Source organism: Saimiri boliviensis, chromosome 1, assembly GCF_048565385.1.
Source record: "Saimiri boliviensis isolate mSaiBol1 chromosome 1, mSaiBol1.pri, whole genome shotgun sequence".
NCBI classification, from domain to species: Eukaryota; Metazoa; Chordata; class Mammalia; order Primates; family Cebidae; genus Saimiri; species Saimiri boliviensis.
Genome location: NC_133449.1, coordinates 195785432 through 195804328, shown reverse-complemented (window position 1 = coordinate 195804328; position 18897 = coordinate 195785432). Strand labels below are relative to the sequence as shown.

The window sequence follows — 18897 nt, the reverse complement described above, 5'->3', positions numbered from 1 at the left end:
GAGAGAGGTGAGTAAGCTGCAGAAGAAAAACTTGAAGCTAGCAGATTGGTTCACTAGGTTTAGGAAAGAAACCATCTTTATAACATAAAAGCAAGATCTGGGAGATCTAGCTGAGATCATTGTTGAAGGTGGCTGCAAGAAACAACAGATTTTTCAGTGTAGATCAAACAGCCTTCTATCAGAAAAAGATGTCATCTGGGAATTCCATAGCTAGAGTGGAGAAGTTAATGCGTGGCTTCAAAGTTTCAAAGGACAAGTGAACTGTCTTGTTAGGTATTAATGCTGCTGGTGACTCTAAGGTGAAGCCAATGCTTATTTGCCATGCTGAAAATCCCAGGGCCCTTAAGAATTATACCAAATCTACTTTGCCTGTGCCTTGAAAATGGAACAACAAAGCCTGGAAGACAGCACATCTGTTTATAGCATCATTTACTGAGTATTTGAAGCCACTTTTGAGACCTATTGCTAAGAAAAAAGACCAAAAAAAAGACTTTTCACAGAATATTACTGATTACTGACGATACATATGGTCCCCCAAGAGCTCCGATGGAGATGTACAAGATTAATGCTGTTTCATGTCTGCTAACACGACATCCATTCTGCAGCCCACGGATCAAGGAGTAATTATGACTTTCCAGTCTTATTTTTTCAGAAATACATTTTGTAAGTCTATAGCTTATGGAGCTAGGCAACGTAAATTAAAAACCTTCTGGAAAGGATTCACTTATTTTACATGCCATTAAGAACATCCGGGATTCAGAGAAGAAGGTCAAAATAGCAACATTAACAGGAGTTTGGAAGAAGTTGATTCTAAACCTCATGGATAACTTTAAAGGATTCAAATTTCAACAGAAGTAACTGCAGATGTAATGGAAATAGCATGAGAAGTACAATTATTAATACAAGTAGAGCCTGAAGGAGTGATTGAATTGCTGCAATCTTATGATCAAACTTGAACATATGGGGAGTTTGCTTTGCTTCTTATGGATCAGGAAATAAACTGTTTCTTGAGATGGAATCTACTCCTGGAGAAGATGCTGCGAACACTGTTGAAACAACAAGACTTTAAAAGATACGTAAACTTAGTTGATAAAGTTGTGTCAGGGTTTGGGAGGATTGACTCCAGTTTTGAAAGAAGTTCTGTGGGTAAAATGCTATCCAAATAGCATCATATGCTACAGATAGATCTTTCATGAAAGAAAGAGTCCATCATTGTGGCAAACTTCATTTCTGTGTTATTTTACGAAATTGCCACAGCCATCTCAACCTTCGGCAAGCACCACCCTGATCAATCAGCAGCCATCAACATCGAGGAAAGACCTTCCACCAGCAAAAAGATTGTGACTCACTGAAGGACTAAATCTTTAGAATTTTTGAACAACACAGTACTTTCAATTAAGTTATATGCATTTTTAAGACATTATGCTATAGTACCACTTAATAGAACTAGAGTATAGAATAGACATAACTTTTTTATAAACTGGGAAACAAATTTATGTGACTTGCTTTACTGAAATAGTTGCATGATTGCAAGATTCCAGATACTGGAACTGAACCTGCAGTATCCCCAGGTATGCCTGCACTTACATACTCAGGCACACCACACCTATGTTAGCGCAATCTTTCTTCACCTGATAGTTTACCTTTTACTGTAGTCTATCTTCAAGCGATACTGTATCACTTCACATAGAGTACAGCTACTTCTCCAGCCTTGAGTAGTTTTGCAGGCAGGTGCTAATGAGCTTTCAGCTGAACAATCAAGCAGACCTCTTTGCAGATCTCTGCATATGTCTCTGTACAGGTTTCTCATCCCTGATTTTTGGACTTTTGAATTCTTGACCTCCCTGGATTTCCAGCCCTGTCCTTCAGCAGAGGGAGACCTCCAGGCAGTGCCAGGTTTCCTTCCTTGAGCTGCATCTGGGAGATTCTCTTTAGGCATTAAAGTGGAGGCAATTGTATTGCTCAGTTTAGTTGTTCTCCGCCTCTCAAGAATCACTGTCCTTTGTTGCTAGATAACCAATGTCTTGATAACCATTGTATTAAATATTTTATCTGCTTTTTTAGTTGTTTGAGGAGACTTCTCTGTAAATCTAGTTCTCTGTTGCTCCATCTTGGAGGAAAGGAAGATACACACTCATTCAGATAAGAATGTGTTGTTTCTTGTTCTCCGTTGTCTCCTTTCATTTCCCTTTGTTCTTGTTGGTTTACGCCTTTTAAAAAATGCAGTGCTGTCACTTCAGTGGTATTTCAGGAGAGAGATGGATTCCGGAAAGAGAATTGATGGTGGTTTGATCACATGCATTAACATCTCCATAATACTTTTCACTATGTAACTAAGGTTGACATTTGAGACCAGAGCTGACATTTGAGATGAGATATTTTTTTTTTGCCATTTTTAGTATTACTGGTAAGTTTAATAGAAAAGGATTAATGAACACAATTTGTTAGCTGTTCACCTCCACGACTGAATTATTTTTAAAGGTATAAAAATACATTATAAGTTGCACACAGATCTTGGAACGTAATGTGACAAATCCAATTTACGTTCACTTATGAGCCAGAATTATTTTTATCCACTTTTTTTATCTACGTACATGATCCCCAAAATCAAGCATGTGGTCTAGGGTAAGTCGAGTTGAAGAAATGTTTCCCTTTGTCACACTAATTACTTCAACTATTACTTCGCTGCTATATTTTTGTAAGCATCTGTGACTGTACAACAATGAATAAGCCATAGTCTTTGTCTTCAAATTCTTCATAATTTCAATTCTAAGGGCATGTTAGATGGGCAAATTCCACATTACCTGTCTTATGACCCAAAGTAACATCTGTCGAATGTTGCTAGAGATATCTACAAGATGTTCCTGGGATACAGAGAGGGAACCAGGCTGGAGTATAATGCTGACCAAAAGCTACAGGGAATCTGGAGAAGGACACCCACAAACAGATCCTCAAAGTACAAATCAGGGTTAGAGAAAAGGGGGAATGTGTTTCCCAGCAGAAGGAAACACATCTGCAGAGAAAGAGAGCTGCGAAGAACAGCCTAACTGCCGGCGATTAGCATGAATGTGCTGAGGGAGGCAGGGCACAGAGGCCACCGCTCTCCTGGGGGAGGCATTGATTCGCTGGGAAAGATAACTCTGTGAACTTTGACAAATGTTATAGAAAGCTGTCATATTTGCAATCTAAGAAAGAGTGTGAGACCCACAGTCAGCAATGAATAAGTGAATTAGGAATAGAAATTAAGGAACATTTTGCTTCTTTTAAAACGTTAAAGCTGATCTTACAATCTTTGTCTCTGAAGAGTGGAGTTGATGCCACAACTCCAAAGTCCTCATTTGAGAAGATTGAGATTATCAGGCACTTCTTACACTAATTTTAATCTTACTTAATATGTTTTTATTAAATCAGCATTCATGTTGATCAAAACTTGAAATTTGTATGAGTCATTTCTTCATGCCTTTCTCAGAATGATTCTCCTTCTAGAGAAGAAGGTTGAAATTGTTTTAAGTCTGTGAAGTGAACTTCTGTAAGAAATGTTTTGAAAAAATTTAAACCCTATTAATATTAATCATTCACAATGATGTGAATCTGTCATAGATTAAAAACCTGGGTTTTAAATAATAATATAATCCTGTGAAAAGTCTAATATTTGTTTCTGAGTTGCAGAAAAACAAAATAGGAGATTATTCTAATAATATCTAATTTGGTTCCTGATTACCTCACCTTGAATATTCACAATCAAGTATATCTGAGTGTGACATAAACATTAGCATGAGATGTTATTTTACAGGAGGAAGAGATTAGAAAGACTTTGACACCCATCTCAAAGTTGAGATTTCTCTGTAGGCAACAGCCATGAAGATGCCTCCAGAGAGCTTTGTTTACAGTATGAAATCTCTTCTCTTTGTAATTAGCTGCTCTATGAAAACCACATGCCTAGGTAGATTTTTTTTTTTTTTAATTTGAGAAGGAGTCTTGCAATCTCAACTCACTGCAACCTCTGCCTCCCAAGTTCAGGTGATTCCCCTGCCTCAGCCTCCCAAGTAGCTGGGACTACAGGTACACACCATTCACCTCACTAATTTTTGTATTTTTAGTAGAGATGGGGTTTCACTGTGTTGGGCAGGCTGGTCCCAAACTCCTGACTTCAGGAGATCTGCCCGCCTTGGCCTCCCAAAGTGCTAGGATTCCAGGCGTGAGCCACGGTGCCTAGCCAGCCTAGCGAGATAGATATTAATAATAGTGCTCTGGCCACTCACTGTGGTAGTGAAAAAATAACTCAAAGATTTCACTGGGACCCAGGAGCATTTTCTAAGTGTCTAGAAACTAAGTATTGAAGGACACTTTGCTGATATAGAGGTCAAGAATGTGACTGTTTCAGCCAAAGATTGTCCATGCATTAAAACATATGTCAAATGAGAAAATGCAAGTTAAGGTCTGAGTACATAGTGAACACTCAGTCAGTATGCATCAGGGAACTGGAGTCATTAACTCTTAAGTGTATCAGATTTCTATATGAATCACGCTAAGAGGAAACTTCATCTCACAATTAAAAATTGAATAGGAAATGAACTCTTTTGCCTCCCCTCTCTTTAGAGCCCATACTTATGACAAGATAATGTATTTTTTGTTTCAGGAACTGCTTGGTGAGGAATACTAACTAGAGAGCCCCAATAGTATTAATAGGTTATAATCCAGAGCTTATTTCTAGGGATTTATTTTCAGAGGAAAGCCATGCCCTCCCATCGAAGTTGTTGCATGTGGATAGCAGGCTCCCAGAGCAGTCCACAGAATCCTGTTTCGCTCGTATTGTGCTGGGCGTAGCACTGATCACATAGCACCTTCCTAGGGTATATGTTAGGTAACAAAGACTCTCAGGGGAAATACACTCGTCCGTCTTCCTGGAATGCTAGGAATATATTTGACTTTCCTTTTGACAATGACGGCCTCTACACCAAGACAGTCTGGGGAGAGGGGACTCTACAGCCAGGTCATAGGGGCTGTTTTGGGGTGAGGAACAGTGGTGATTTCTACACCTTGGCACCAGAAACTTGGAGAATGCTCCTAACCAGGCTGGCTGCCTGTTCACATGCCCTTCCCTTTGATTCCAGGAGATCAGTCATTGCACTTTCTCTGGGGTTCCACTCACTCCAGCCTCTTTCCTTAGTCCAAAGTAGCAGGAAACAGAATTTCTTAGAGAGAACTTCTCTGGAAGAAGGCTAAGGGACAAATGTGATAAGAATGGGTCTCTTGGGTGTCCAAAGATAGAGTGTAAGATCGGATACTGTGGAGAAAAGCTTATACTCCATGATATAAGATAATCTGCATTTTAGGTTTCTGATGCAGGAAGCTTGGCATGGGATGAGGGACAGGAAAAAATAAAAAGCATAGAGAATGCAATGGCCCAGTATAGGTTGCATATAGGGTTAATCCTGGGGCTCTGGCTAGGAGCAGCTGCCTTGCCACCACAGCCCTGGCAGCACAGACACAGATGGGCAATTGAGTTGAAAGTCAGGACTGAGTGAAGCAGAAGATGATGAGGACCAGGCAATTATCAGTATATTTTGCAGAGCAAGAAATGAGGAAAGAAAAGCCCTCTGAATCATGTCTGAGAGTTGGGAAGGAGTGGTGGTCCTTTACAATGATGGGTGAAAAGCAAGGAAGTCCTCTGATGATGAGACTCTGGGGCCTGATTGTCACAGAAAGCAGAGCAGGGCCTCTCTGCCCCACGACTACACAGAATGTCTTACTGGTAAGACAACTTCTATTAAGCTCTGGTTATGGGCAAGGACTCTGTGATCAGAGGTGCAGTTTCTGTGTTCAAGGATGAAGGATATTGCAATACGGTCCCATGATCTAGGGTTATGCAGGATACTGAGGGAGCACAGGGGAGGCACCGAGGGGAAGAGACGACATAAAAAGCTCCCACCTGAACTTGCTTTGAAGGATGAATAGGAGTTAGCTATCTTCAGGAAATAAAGGTAGCAAAGGACAAGCCAAGCAAAGGGGAGAGCATGATTCATTTTGCTTACAAAGGTGAGGGGTGAGACTGGGCAGCTGCATATTGTCTCCCAAGTCTGGCACATCAGCCAGTCAAGGAGTGACGAGACACAGGCAGGGCCGTTGGAGTCTACACAGATAAATGTGCCATTTTACACCAGTGAGGAAATCCGTTTCATATTTTACAGTCTCTTTCAGATTATTTATAAAGTTGAGGCTCTTTCGATGTCTGGGATTGCTTAGATGGAACTCAATTTTATTTATATTCACAAGCTTTGAAAACTTCTAAATATAGCAGTTTATAGAAGATACAGTAAATTCGCTCAATTGAACCAAACCACACTCAGCTATCATATTGGAGATTAATTATAAAGGATTGGCCCTTGTTTGCTGTTTTTCAGGTACCATGATCAACAGGATGTTACTAGCAACTTCCTTGGAGCGATGTGGTTGATATCAATAACTTTCCTCTCCATTGGTTATGGTGACATGGTACCTAACACATACTGCGGAAAAGGAGTCTGCTTGCTTACTGGAATTATGGTAAGTGTCTTTATACTTCACATCTCTTTCATTTACACTCAAGGAGGCACTTAAAACACTCAGTCCAAGTGTTAAGTCATTGTGAGCAACTTGTTTTCCCATCAGCAGGAAATCGGTATAAATAAATCCATTTTGTGTAGTGAGAGAATGTCAATAGCTTTCATCGTAATTCTTCTCATCATGAAGTTCTGTTGAAGAGGTAGAGCTGTTCGATTGCCCCTGTGGGACGTGCACTAATTTGATGAACTAATTTGATCTTGGAACTTTGGCTTCAGAGTCAGGAAGTCCTTTAAGTCTGTGTTCTCTCATCTTCCATTTCTACTAGCTGTGCAAATTTGAGTAAATTGTAAAATGTGGCCCATAATAACTATCTTGAAATGTGTTGAAGGATTGAAGATGTAATCATTATTTTTCTTTTAATGAATGTTTGTTGAGTGCCAGGCACTCGTCTAGGTACTAGGAATATATCAAAAGAAGATAGAAACTTACTGCCCTGCCTTCATGGAGCTTACAAGGGAAGACTTACATTTTAAAAAATAATGATTCATTACATTGTGTAACTAGTAAAGCTTCTGGCCCATTTTGGGCCTGGGGGAGAGGGATGGGATCTACCCAGAGAAATCTCTGGAAAATTGACTTTTACGCTGAAGTGAGAAGGATGCATACCCAGGAAGGGAGGTGGGAAAGGCATTCCAGGAAGAGGAAGCAGTTTCTTTGAAAGCAATGAGGCAAGAAGCAGCTCAGGACATTGGAGCCAGGTCACTGGGCCAGTAGCACAAAGAACAAAAGGGGAAAGTGGCCTGGCATGAGGAAGGGACAGGAGGCCAGGTCTTGTGGAGCACTTGAGAAAGGTCTGCTGCTGACGTGCCATCATTCTTCTGGCATGCCTAACATGCTTAGATGCGTTTTTTTGCCCTTCCAGGCATGACTAGCCAGGACTGCTTTTTTGCTCCATTTCTTTTAGTATAGGAAATGGGAGGCTAGCAAGCAAGCTGTGATTATAATGTGGTGTCCACTTCTAAATATTTAAACCAGAGGTAGTTTCAAATTGTCGATGCACAGTTTTCAATGACCTAGGCTTGTCTGCATTCTTCATCTATTCTTTAAAGTTTGCTTATACCACCGAGTGTCATCTTGATTCTTGTTTGGTTTCTGTCTGCACGAGGATGTGAACGAGTACTGCAAGTACCAAATTCTCAGAATGTCTGAAACCAGGTACTCTGTTCAGCACCTCTACTGTATTCACTCACAGCCTGGCAGGAGAGAGCAGAGGCTTGCCATTTGAGTGGTGGCCGTTGCACGGTGCATACCCTTGCAACAGCCTCCTGGGAAGACTGCTCCAAGAGTCGCAGCTGAATGGAAGGAGTGCCCTTGGTGTACACAGGGAGGCAACATCCATCTCCCTCTTCAGTAGTATTCAGCTGGGATAAGGCAGCTAGCTTTGGAAATAAAATCCAGGTTCAATTTTAATGTCCCAGTTGTAACAAGATGGCCATTTCTTGTAGAAAATATAATTTGGGTAGACTGCAAAATTTTTTTTCCCATTCTGTTGGTTGCCGATTCACTCTACTGACTGTTTCTTTTGCCGTGCAGAAGCTGTGGAGTTTGATTAGGTCCCATTTGTCTATTTTGGCTTTTGTTGCCATTGCTTTTGGCGTTTCGGTCATGAAGTCCTTGCCTACGCCTATGTCCTGAATGGTTTTGCCTAGATTTTCTTCTAGGGTTTTTATGGTGTTAGGTCTGATGTTTAAGTCTTGAATCTATCTGGAGTTAATTTTGGTGTAAGGTGTCAGGAAGGGGTCCTGTTTCTGCTTTCTGCACATGGCTAGCCAGTTTTCCCAACACCATTTATTAAACAGGGAATCCTTTCCCCATTGCTTGTTTTTGTCAGGTTTGTTGAAGATCGGATGGTTGTAGATATGTTGTATTTCCTCTGAGGCCTCTGTTCTGTTCCATTGGTCTATATCTCTGTTTTGGTACCAGTACCATGCTGTTTTGATTACTGTAGACTTGTAGTATAGTTTGAAGTCCGGTAGTGTGATGCCTCCTGCTTTGTTCTTTTTGCTTAGAATTGACTTGGCTATGCGGGCTCTCTTTTGCATGTTCTTCACATGTACCCCCAAACCTAAAATGCAATAAAAAATAAAAATAAAAATAAAAAAATAAAAAATAAAATAAAATATAATTTGGGGGCATAATTTAACATTATTTGTATATAAAAGAAAAATAATAGTTTAAAAAATTATAGCAAACTTTAAAAAATATATAGTACTTGGTATGCTCCATTATCTGTTTACTATTGGATCACTTCCCCTTTTTCCCTCAAATAATAGCATTTTGTTATGTGGTATGATGCTTTGAGAAATATAATTTGCATAGCATAGATGTGTTTTTAGAAGGCCCATAACATGCCCAAAAGGGATATAAATGATGCTATTTATAAAAACTGGTAACTGCAGTATCATTCCTCCAGTGCTTCTTGGAAACAACTTCCTTAGTGTTACTTTTTGTCAAAATGGTACCCTTTTATTCTTGAATCAGGTGTGACTCCAGGGTCATGTGCACAGGCTTATTCACCGTGGAATCAGAGCCAAATTTGAGGTTAACCTTGCCCAGGTTTTACAAAACATTTATTATTCCTTGATATTTTCTTGTTCCTCATATCTCAAGAATTGTTCCTTCAAAGTCTCATCAGATAGTACAAATCTTTTATTTACCTTCTTGAACTGCCTCTTGTTTAGGTTTCACTATTGATCTTACTTTGCTTTAAAAAGAGAAGTTATAGTACCATAAAGTATATGTGGACACAAAAATATTACATGTAATGGAATTTACGGTGACTTCGTTCCGGCCCTCTCAGCTCATGGTAAAGCAGTCCCTCTGTTCTTAGGCTGATGAGCTCTATTCCCTCTCCTTCATAAGGAGCAGACTTACTTCCTAATTGACTTGATCAAAATTGGTTTACTTGCATACAGAGAAATTCACTGATCTTTGAGTAACCTATTTGAAATGCTGTGTAGAGTTAGATTATTTCTACTCCAAACCAAGAAGATTCCCATGGAGTCAGGCTACAGGGCAGTCTACCTGGGATTCACTTCTGGGAGTTGATGACATCTCCCATCAGCCCCTTAGGGATTAAGAGAATGTGAATGGAAGTGACCTAGACACTCCTAGGGAGAATGTAGAAATTTCTGCATTACCAAGACCAGTATGGGAATTAAAGCTCAAGAGACCAAGGTCTCTTATTAATAATACTTTTACAGCATAGGTCATGGGATTACCTAATAGAAGAAAATCACTCATTACCCTTCAAGAGAAAACCATTATGGTTGTAATTACTTATTTTCTCTTTATTCTTCTACCCTTCCAGTATCTGAGGAAGTACTGAGGACCTGAGGGTTTGCTATTGTAAAGGTCATGATAAACAATGGGATGACTTCTAAATAACTTCGTACTTTTGGTTGAAGGTGGTAGGCAGGTAATATTGTGAGATCACGGTGTCTATCTTAGCTTTTGGACAGCACCAGTTAGTTTCTCAATGTCTCCACTTTTCCAATAAAGTAATTATTTTACTTAGCATTTACAAAGTTATTTTATCTTCCTAGACATATAGATATAACACATCCTGAAAGCTATGAATATATATATGATTGTTTCAAGAGTGAAAGATAGCCTCGTAGGTAAGGGTATCTTTCTTCTTCTACTAGAATGAAGTTTGCTAATTTGTTATTTTTGCTTCTCTATTTCTGTAAAATTATGGTGACTCTTATTGGCCTTTTGACTGGAGCGTAGATTACTGGTTTTGGGCTTAATTATCTTTCAATATGGAGTAATAACTGTTAATTCCTAGGGATGCAGGTTGTCATCCAATAAATGGTTCTCTAATAGCAATTTATAAACCACTAGACTTTGACAACGTCTAGCATGAATCACTCAAGAAAACTGAGGACATTTCAGACGTGGGTGATTTAGGTTTCTTCCATCCCACTAGTAGTTCTGTGTAAACAAAAACAATGCATAAAGCTTTTGCAGTTCATAGCAATTTGAAAATCACTACACTAATTAAATTTAAAAAAATTTTTCCAGGCAATAAAAGAAAAAAGTCAGTTGAGGACAGAAGCCTTTACACAGCCTCGCCTTTCCTTAAGAACATTTGATGATAATCCTCTTCACATTAAATTTGCCCTCTGCCAAGGAAATCTTGATTTAATATTACATGGTGACTCCACCAGTTAAACAGTTTGCATCCTGAAGAGCAATGACACTACCCTGTTAAGTCAGTGAGTGTTCCAAAACGGCACGAATTAGCTGGAGCTCATAAAGAGAAATGACGGCTATGAAAGAATGTAAAACCTAAGGTCTGATTATATTCCTCTTCCTGTTACTTTCTCTATTTCCATTTGAGGATTTGTTTCCCCTGCCAGTGGTCATAGAAATCCTGAGAAACTGATCTGAAACCATTCCTTGGTGTTGCATGTTTGAAAATGTGCAAAACACTTTAAGATTTTAAAAAATGTCTCATACAATTTGACATTAGGTGTTTAGTATCAGATAATTTTGAAGAGGTTTTAACTTTCAGTTTGCCTTTTTGTTCTGGTGTGTTCATTGAATCTTATCCAAAAAAAAGCCCCAGTGAGGGGAGGGTATCTTTAAGTGCTTAACAGTAGTTTCTATTTTGTGCAGAGCAGCCAGAGGAGATGATGAGCCTTTTCAGTCACAAGGCTAAATTCCCCAGCAATGTCCTTTCCTGGGGACCTTCACTTCCTCCTAGGAAATTTCATAAGTAGATCCCAAAAAAAATTCTTAAGAAATATGTCAGCCTCTGTCTTCTGGGTACAGAAAAGCAGAGCTGGAACTTGTGACCTTTTAGCATACAGCTCATTGACTCCACAATTTCACCTAATTTTTCTAAACTATCAGCACTTTTAATTGGCAAAGCTGTCCTTCCTGTCTCTGAAGTATCTGCACTCACATTGGCACTGTTGCTAATCAGGAGATTTAAACCCAGGGATGACTCATTGTTGATGACCAGTTTTATGCAGTACTTCCTTCTTTCTGACTCGCAAAGTACACGAATGAGCTGAACAAGCAAATCATTGTAAAGGAGGCTTGAGTTGCCCTGGCCCAGGCTTAATCACTGGGCTCAAACACCACATACTCTCCCCTCACAATGAGGACATTTGAAATTGACCTCCATCCTCTATTAGCATATACCAACTTGTATTTGAAGACACTGAGAGATAGGGCATTTTTGATAGAATTTGTCTTCAAAACTTCCCTTGAATCTTACTTATTTTCATGACCTGAGGAAACCTTGCAAAAGTCCAGTGGGATATAATATTAAACCTGAGTGCTTTATAAAATGTTATTTGCTAGAATTGATTGTTTCACATATTTTTATGAAAGAATAATTATTTTTGTCTGGCAAGTATAGTGAAAATGTAGTTATGGTTCTAGTAGATTGAGTCAGTCAGCTCCAGGGACAGAAAAACAGGTAATATGTTCAGATATTTATTTTACCTTCCTTTTGGAGGACAAGCTGATTTGTTAAAGATCTTAATGCTATTTTATTAATTTTTAATTAAAACATTATTTCTTTCAAATTAACTATTTTAATAAATTTTAATTATATGCTAATAGTCTATTTAGTCTAATAAACTGGCTATCAAACTGAATTTTGAACTTTTAGGAGCTATAATAAAACCCACAGGAGAATAAGACTAGAATATTTTAAACACAAGTGTTTTTTTATCAGAGCCATTCTCTGTAGTGGTAAAGATTCTGGAATTTCTTTAAAAATTATAAATTTCAGGCTGCGTGTGGTGGCTCACATGTGTAATCCCATCACTTTGGGAGGCCAAAGTGGGCGGATCCCCTGAGGTCAGGAGTTTGAGACTAGCCTGGCCAACATGATGAAACCCCTTCTCTACTAAAATTATAAACATTAGCTGGGCATAGTGGCGTGCGCCTGTAATCCCAGCTACTCGGGATGCCGATGCAGGAGAATTGCTTGAACACAGGAGGTGGAGGTTGCAATGAGCCGAGATATCGCCACTACACTCCAGCCTGAGCAACAGAGTGAGACATTGTCTCAAAAAAAAAAAATTTTTTTTAATTATGTTGAATCTTTGGAAGATGTCTTTTTCAGTATTGAAATAATCAAAACCTTTTCCCCACTGTGCTATTGAAGCAATTTCTCCTTTTCATAGGCTTGTATCCTTAAGTCATTAAAGCTTGATCCCAAAATGGTCTTTCAAAATGATTCTTGGAATTATTTGCAGGATCTGCATAAGTAGGTGATTTAGGGTAAAAATATGTCACTTATTCGAATTTTTCAAATATGTGATACATGATTTTGAGGGAAATGGGATACCTGAACTTCTTTATCATCTAAGGGCTCAACATGGCTTACAGTTTCTGTGCTGCAGTGGAGAAAAGCACTACATTTTATGTTCACTTGGCAGCATCTAAGACTCTCCACATGTTGGGGTTTCCCTAGAGGTACATGGGTAATAGTAACTAATTGTCATGTGTCTATTCTGTTTGATCTGGCTTGGCTTAGGGTAGTGAACATTAACAACACTTGTCATTACTTACCTTTTCTAAAGCAAAGTCTTTCTCCTTCTCCTCCCTTAACTTTTCCCTTTTTCTCTCTTTCAACATTAGAAGGAAAGATGATAAGCAAAGGAAACCTAAACCTTTGCTTTTACTATGCTGACTTCCTAAATACACTACACTGCATTTTTTTCATTTTGGTTTTAGGTGCTCAAGCATCTTGAAGTGGCAGGTTAGTGATTTTGCTTAGGTTTATTTCCAAGAAGATAAATGAAATGAGAGAAAAGTAACCAGGATACATTTTCTGACTTTGGTGAAAGGAATATGACTCATCTTGTTAAATGCATACAGGGATCTTAATTTCAGAGAGTAACATATGTTAGTCCCAACTGTTTCTACATCGATTGTGGTGGTGACAAGCTTTGGAGAAAATGTTGTAAAATCATAATTATTTCCATTCTTATTTCGCTTTATGAAACAGAATGGTCCTGGAAATAGACACTGGGTGGACAATAATATTATGCCATTACTTAAATTACTATAACCATGAATGTGTTGGCAGGAATTTACCTTGAACCTAGAAAGCTTTCGGAAGTGAGCCAGTTTCATCTTGCATAACTCTAAAAATTAAAAAATAAGGTTACTTTCTTGAAATGTGATTCTATACATATCAGATTCTCTTATGACTTATTAAGAATCCAGGGAGGTATGGGTTTATGGTTTTCGTCACTAAAATAAAACTTAACAACGAGTTAAGGGGTTTGTTTTTGAACAAAAAGTGGCTCTGGAGGCATAACTTAAAGGGGTTGAGTTAGGATAATGGAGTGAGATATGTACATAAGAGTCTTGATAATTACTGAATTGTTGGATTTTCTTTCTTTTCCAATTTGCAACAGAGGTACTCATTTTAATGCACATGTCTTTTGGTGAGTGAGAGGACACCTGGTGAGAAATGGGCCAATAGCAGAAAAGAACAGAGCCTGAGAATAAACAAAAATAAAAATCCACTTTCCAAGGCTCTTGATACCAGTGATTTTCCACTTGTGTTAGGATTATGATTTCTTTCCAGAAAGATCTCAGCAGAGGTCACCTGCCAGGAGAGAATAGTTCAACTTCTTGGGCCAACTACCCTCTCTTAGCTATCTCTCTAGTAGTTAGGAGCCCCTCAGATTTTTATGGCCTCTGCTTATTAAAGAACCATTGCTGCCTTGAACTACCACGTTACCATAGAACTCAGTGATTGAGGAGTAGCTAGGAGCATATCTGCAAAAGGGTAGCCTGGGTTTGTCGCGCATGTGCTATACCAGACAGCAGGTAGATGCAGATGGCTATCGTAGGTGGTCACTGATTTGGTCTCATCAGCCTGTGAGAACTCATTAGACTTCATGGTAGTTGTTTGAAAGTCAATAAAATGAGTAGAGATGCTTCTAAAGGCCATTCTTCTCTTTCATTAGTACCCAGCTCTGAAATACTTCACTGTCATTGTCTGCATATGGCACAAAATATCAAAATAACATCACACCCTCTGACTTTACTTATCTTTTTTTTTTTTTTTTGAGACGGAGTTTCGCTCTTGTTACCCAGACTGGAGTGCAATGGTACGATCTCAGCTCTCCGCAACCTCCGCCTCCTGGGTTCAGGCAATTCTCCTATTCTCCTGCCTCAGCCTCCTGAGTAGCTGAGATTACAGGCATGCGCCACCACGCCCAGCTAATTTTTGTATTTTTAATAGAGATGGGGTTTCACCATGTTGACCAGGATGGTCTCGATCACTTGACCTCGTGATCCACCCGCCTCGGACTTCTAAAGTGCTGGGATTACAGGCTTGAGCCACTGTGCCAGTCCACTTATCATTTCTTGAATGTTTGCATAAGCCAGTCAAATGACTCTGATAAGAATTTTGACCCTCTTGTTTTAATAGAAGGTTTATGGAGTTTGTCATAGTCACTCCATATCCTCCTCTATCTAAAGCAGTGACTGTACATTGGGATCACCTGGAAAGCTTTAAAAAAAAATTCAGACACCTGTAGATGAAGATTTGCTGTGAGGCATACAGTCTCAGCACTAGGATTTTTACAAACTCTCCAAGTGATTCTACTTATAGTCAAGGTTAAAAACTACCAATTTAAAAGTTATGCTAGTTATAATAGGAACAATGTTAATTATTTTGGTAACCATGTTGCTCAATTTTTAGACATTCATACTTTACAACAGTATCACATAAAACAAATTTGAATTTCCTGTCTTGCTTTGAAATACAGTGCTTCATATGCATCATAGCTATGGCATAATCACAAATAAGAATATACAGTCATCCCTTTGTATCCATGGGGGTTCAGGTGCAGAACACCACTTCCTGCCATGAATACCAAAATCCATGGATGCTCAAGTCCTTTATAAAATAGTGTAGTACTTGCATGTAACCTAGGTACATCCTCCTGTGTACTTTAAGTAATCTCCAGATTACCAATACTTAATACAATGTAAATGTTGTACAAATAGTAGCTAAACAATATTGTTATTGTTTAAGGAGTAATTACAAAAGAAAACAGTCTATACATGTTCAGTACAGATGCATCCATCCATTTTTTTTCCCCAAAGATTTTCAACCCAGTTGAATCCATGGATATGGAACCCATGGATATGGAGATTCAACTGTATGTGATCCTAAATATAGATATAGATATTATGAGATGAAGAGTAGGAAATCTATCAGTGCTAATCAAGGTTTATAACTGCATATTTTATATACTCATAAAGTGAATAATAATTTACTCTGCTTTAGTTGTCTCATCTGTAAATTCAGAGGGCTAAATCAGATAATGTCTAAATACTTGGCAACCTCTTTCTCTGATCATGTGATCAGTAGCACTTTCTTTCTGAGGATACTGATTTCTTCATATAACTAGATGGAACGGGCTATTTAAGTCCTCTGGAAATATATTAAAACAGTATTGGCTAATCATTATGGCCAAGTTTTCATGATCATAATCATCAGGCAGTGTATTTTTTCTCTCCTTTTCTTCTCAGTCTGGTTCCTCCTGCCAGATTTGTTGCAGCAACTCATTCAGTAAGCCCAAAGATGCATTCGTTGGTCTATAACTGAATAGCTAAATCACATCTACTTTCTGTGCTTCTCTCCAGTGGGCTCTGCCTGTGCCCAGCCATTTACATTGTTATCTGTTTTTTGAGACTAGTTGGCAATGTCTATGGCTCTTTCTTTGGGCCTCTTAGGGTTGAGATTCTGGAGGTGTGACTTCCCTCACAGACCCCTGAGGTAGTTCCTCATGTGCCCCTTCCCTGCTGGGAGGTTTGCTGTGCCCGGGACTGATGAAGTGGCTGCAGCACTATGACCTTTGCCTGGGCCCTCCAAATGGTGCCCCAGATTTGTCCCCTGGCCTGCAAGTAGCTGGTGGTTTTTCAGCAAAGAAGACTCTCACAACTTGGAATAAGTACACCTTGATCACAGAGCGGTAGGACTATAATTCTTAGAGTACCACATAGTCTCTTTTTGCAAGAGATCAACATAGTGGTCTGTATTTTGAAAAGGAACACTGTTGGGTTTTTTGTTTGTTTTGTTTTGTTTTTTCAAAATAAGGATGATCCATGACTTTCCTAGTGTCATGTTAGTAAACCTGTAAAATAGTATAATAGTTACCCCTTACCTTCAGCACTTCGTATGTCTCTGTTGCTCAGGTTAAGATCACTGTGATCTTCCTGCTATCCTTCCTCATGTGTGTGTGTGGAGCACTCTGAAGCTGTGTCTATGCTGAGATAATTTATTACTTTCATTCCTGGTGCATTGCAGTTCATCAGCTTGAAGGCCTGCTGCTCTCATCTTAAAATTAGAGGTTTATTCTTTATGGAAAAAAAATCCTTATTTCTACTCCATAGACATTTATGCTAATCTAGTCATTTGTTATTTGTTCCTATTATAATTATAGATATATAACTGATTTGCTGTGTTTTTAAGAAGTCTCCAAAAATTCACCAAGTTGATTTTAAGCCATTTATTTCTTTTCAGGAAATGTTTTTTCCAAATATGCTTTTGTTTTTAAAATATGTAAACTACATTTTTAATCCCAGTTTAAGGCACATTGCTTACATTTGTTGCTCACACGTTTTCTGTAATACTTACTGAAGACAATTTTTTTAATGCTGAGAAACTTTTGCATTTGATACAAAACATTTTCTAATGTGTCTGAAACAGAAAGTAGTAACGCTTTGGGGTTCTCTTCTCTCCTTGATTTCAGGGTGCTGGTTGCACAGCCCTGGTGGTAGCTGTAGTGGCAAGGAAGCTAGAACTTACCAAAGCAGAAAAACACGTGCACAATTTCATGATGGATACTCAGCTGACTAAAAGAGTAAGTTACCACCAATATATCTTCAAAGAGAGAATATTATTGTTTTTTCAATGTTAGGAAATATGGTTTTTATTTGACATCTGAAGCTGAAATGACATGGTTTGAAACTATAGGCATTCTTGGAACCAATTCTATTTTATCACATTTTGAAAACAGACTATTTCTAACTTTAGGTCAGTTAGGAAGTAATGGGGCAGTCTTAGTATTTGGATAAAGATAAATCACATAAATGTCAGATGTGCCTACTTGTTTAGATTTAAGTATATTATACAAGAAGAGACCAATTATTGGATTGAGTAGGAAGGAACAAACTATTAATGTAAAATACTAATTTGATGGAGAGGTGATTGAAAATGTCTCACTGAACTTCTACAATTAAGTCACTGTTCTCAAGACAGGGTTGCAAAGACAAATAAATAAGAAACCATCACTAACTTTTAGATGCCCAAGATAGGGGCAGAAACAGGCTCTTGCCTTGACTTACTGGCCATGAGAGAGTTGTCTCTCATAGTATAGCATCCACATGGGTGATCACTGTCCGATTATTAGCAGAAGAAAACAGTAATCACGGTGTTTAAGAGCACTTGCTGTGCCAGGCCCTGCTACGGGTGTGTGGTGTGTAACTCACTTCATCCTCATAACAGCTTTGTGAGGGAAGTGCCATTATTGTGGCCATTTTATAAGTGTGGGAACTAAGACACTAAGGGGTTAGGTAGCTTGCTCAAAGTCACCAGATCAAGGTAGAAAACTGTAAGAGGAGAAAGGTTTCTGTTAGCCTTTTTTTAGCCTTTCTTCATAGTCACTTGAGACAAATGCCAAAGTCAAAAATAACTAAAAGTTATTTTATAGTAGAGTCATCTTGCTGTGTAACTACTTCCCAACGTGGAATGCAACCAGGCTGTCACTGAAATAACAGAATACATTGTGAACTTGGTAACTTTACCCATGAAAGAATCTGTAGCGATTTTAAGCATAGTTCCGACTTTTAGTGTTTTTACTCACTCTTGATTTTGGTTGTATTTTTTAAAGTAATCTTGTTTAATTTGGTAAATACTTCCTACCAGGTCATTTTAATGCAAATATATGTTTATACAGATTATATACTTAGGAAATGAAAACATGAATTCCAATTGCCTGCTCATGCTGAGTCTTACCTATCAGACACTACTGTGATACTTCATTGCAGTTAGTAGGTCCGTGTTTACAGTGGACGATTGGAGCCCCTCAGATTCAGATACTACATTTTCAGCCTACATTTACCACTTTGGAATGTCTTCTGCTCTCCAGGGTTTACTCTCGTTTTCTTTGAACTCTTAAATTTGTTCTCAAAACTTGTGAACATCCCTGTGTGAAAGAGTGCAAGGAAAAAGGTCAGTGAGGAACTAAATAAAGGCTTGGGTTTCTTTTACTTTTTAAAGACCTCCTAGAAATA

The 18897-nt window shown here is 38.6% G+C and overlaps 1 protein-coding gene across 2 annotated transcripts in view; it reads left to right on the top strand.

The window, feature by feature from the left end:
* The window catches only part of KCNN2 (potassium calcium-activated channel subfamily N member 2), a 143450-nt gene that overhangs the window by 104053 nt on the left and 20500 nt on the right, over nucleotides 1–18897 (top strand). For both annotated transcript variants that reach the window (XM_039472033.2, XM_074382506.1), the window contains 2 exons: nucleotides 6405–6546; nucleotides 17355–17465. In XM_039472033.2, coding sequence (XP_039327967.2) covers nucleotides 6405–6546; nucleotides 17355–17465 — 253 coding nt within the window. The remainder of the gene's footprint in view (nucleotides 1–6404; nucleotides 6547–17354; nucleotides 17466–18897) is intronic.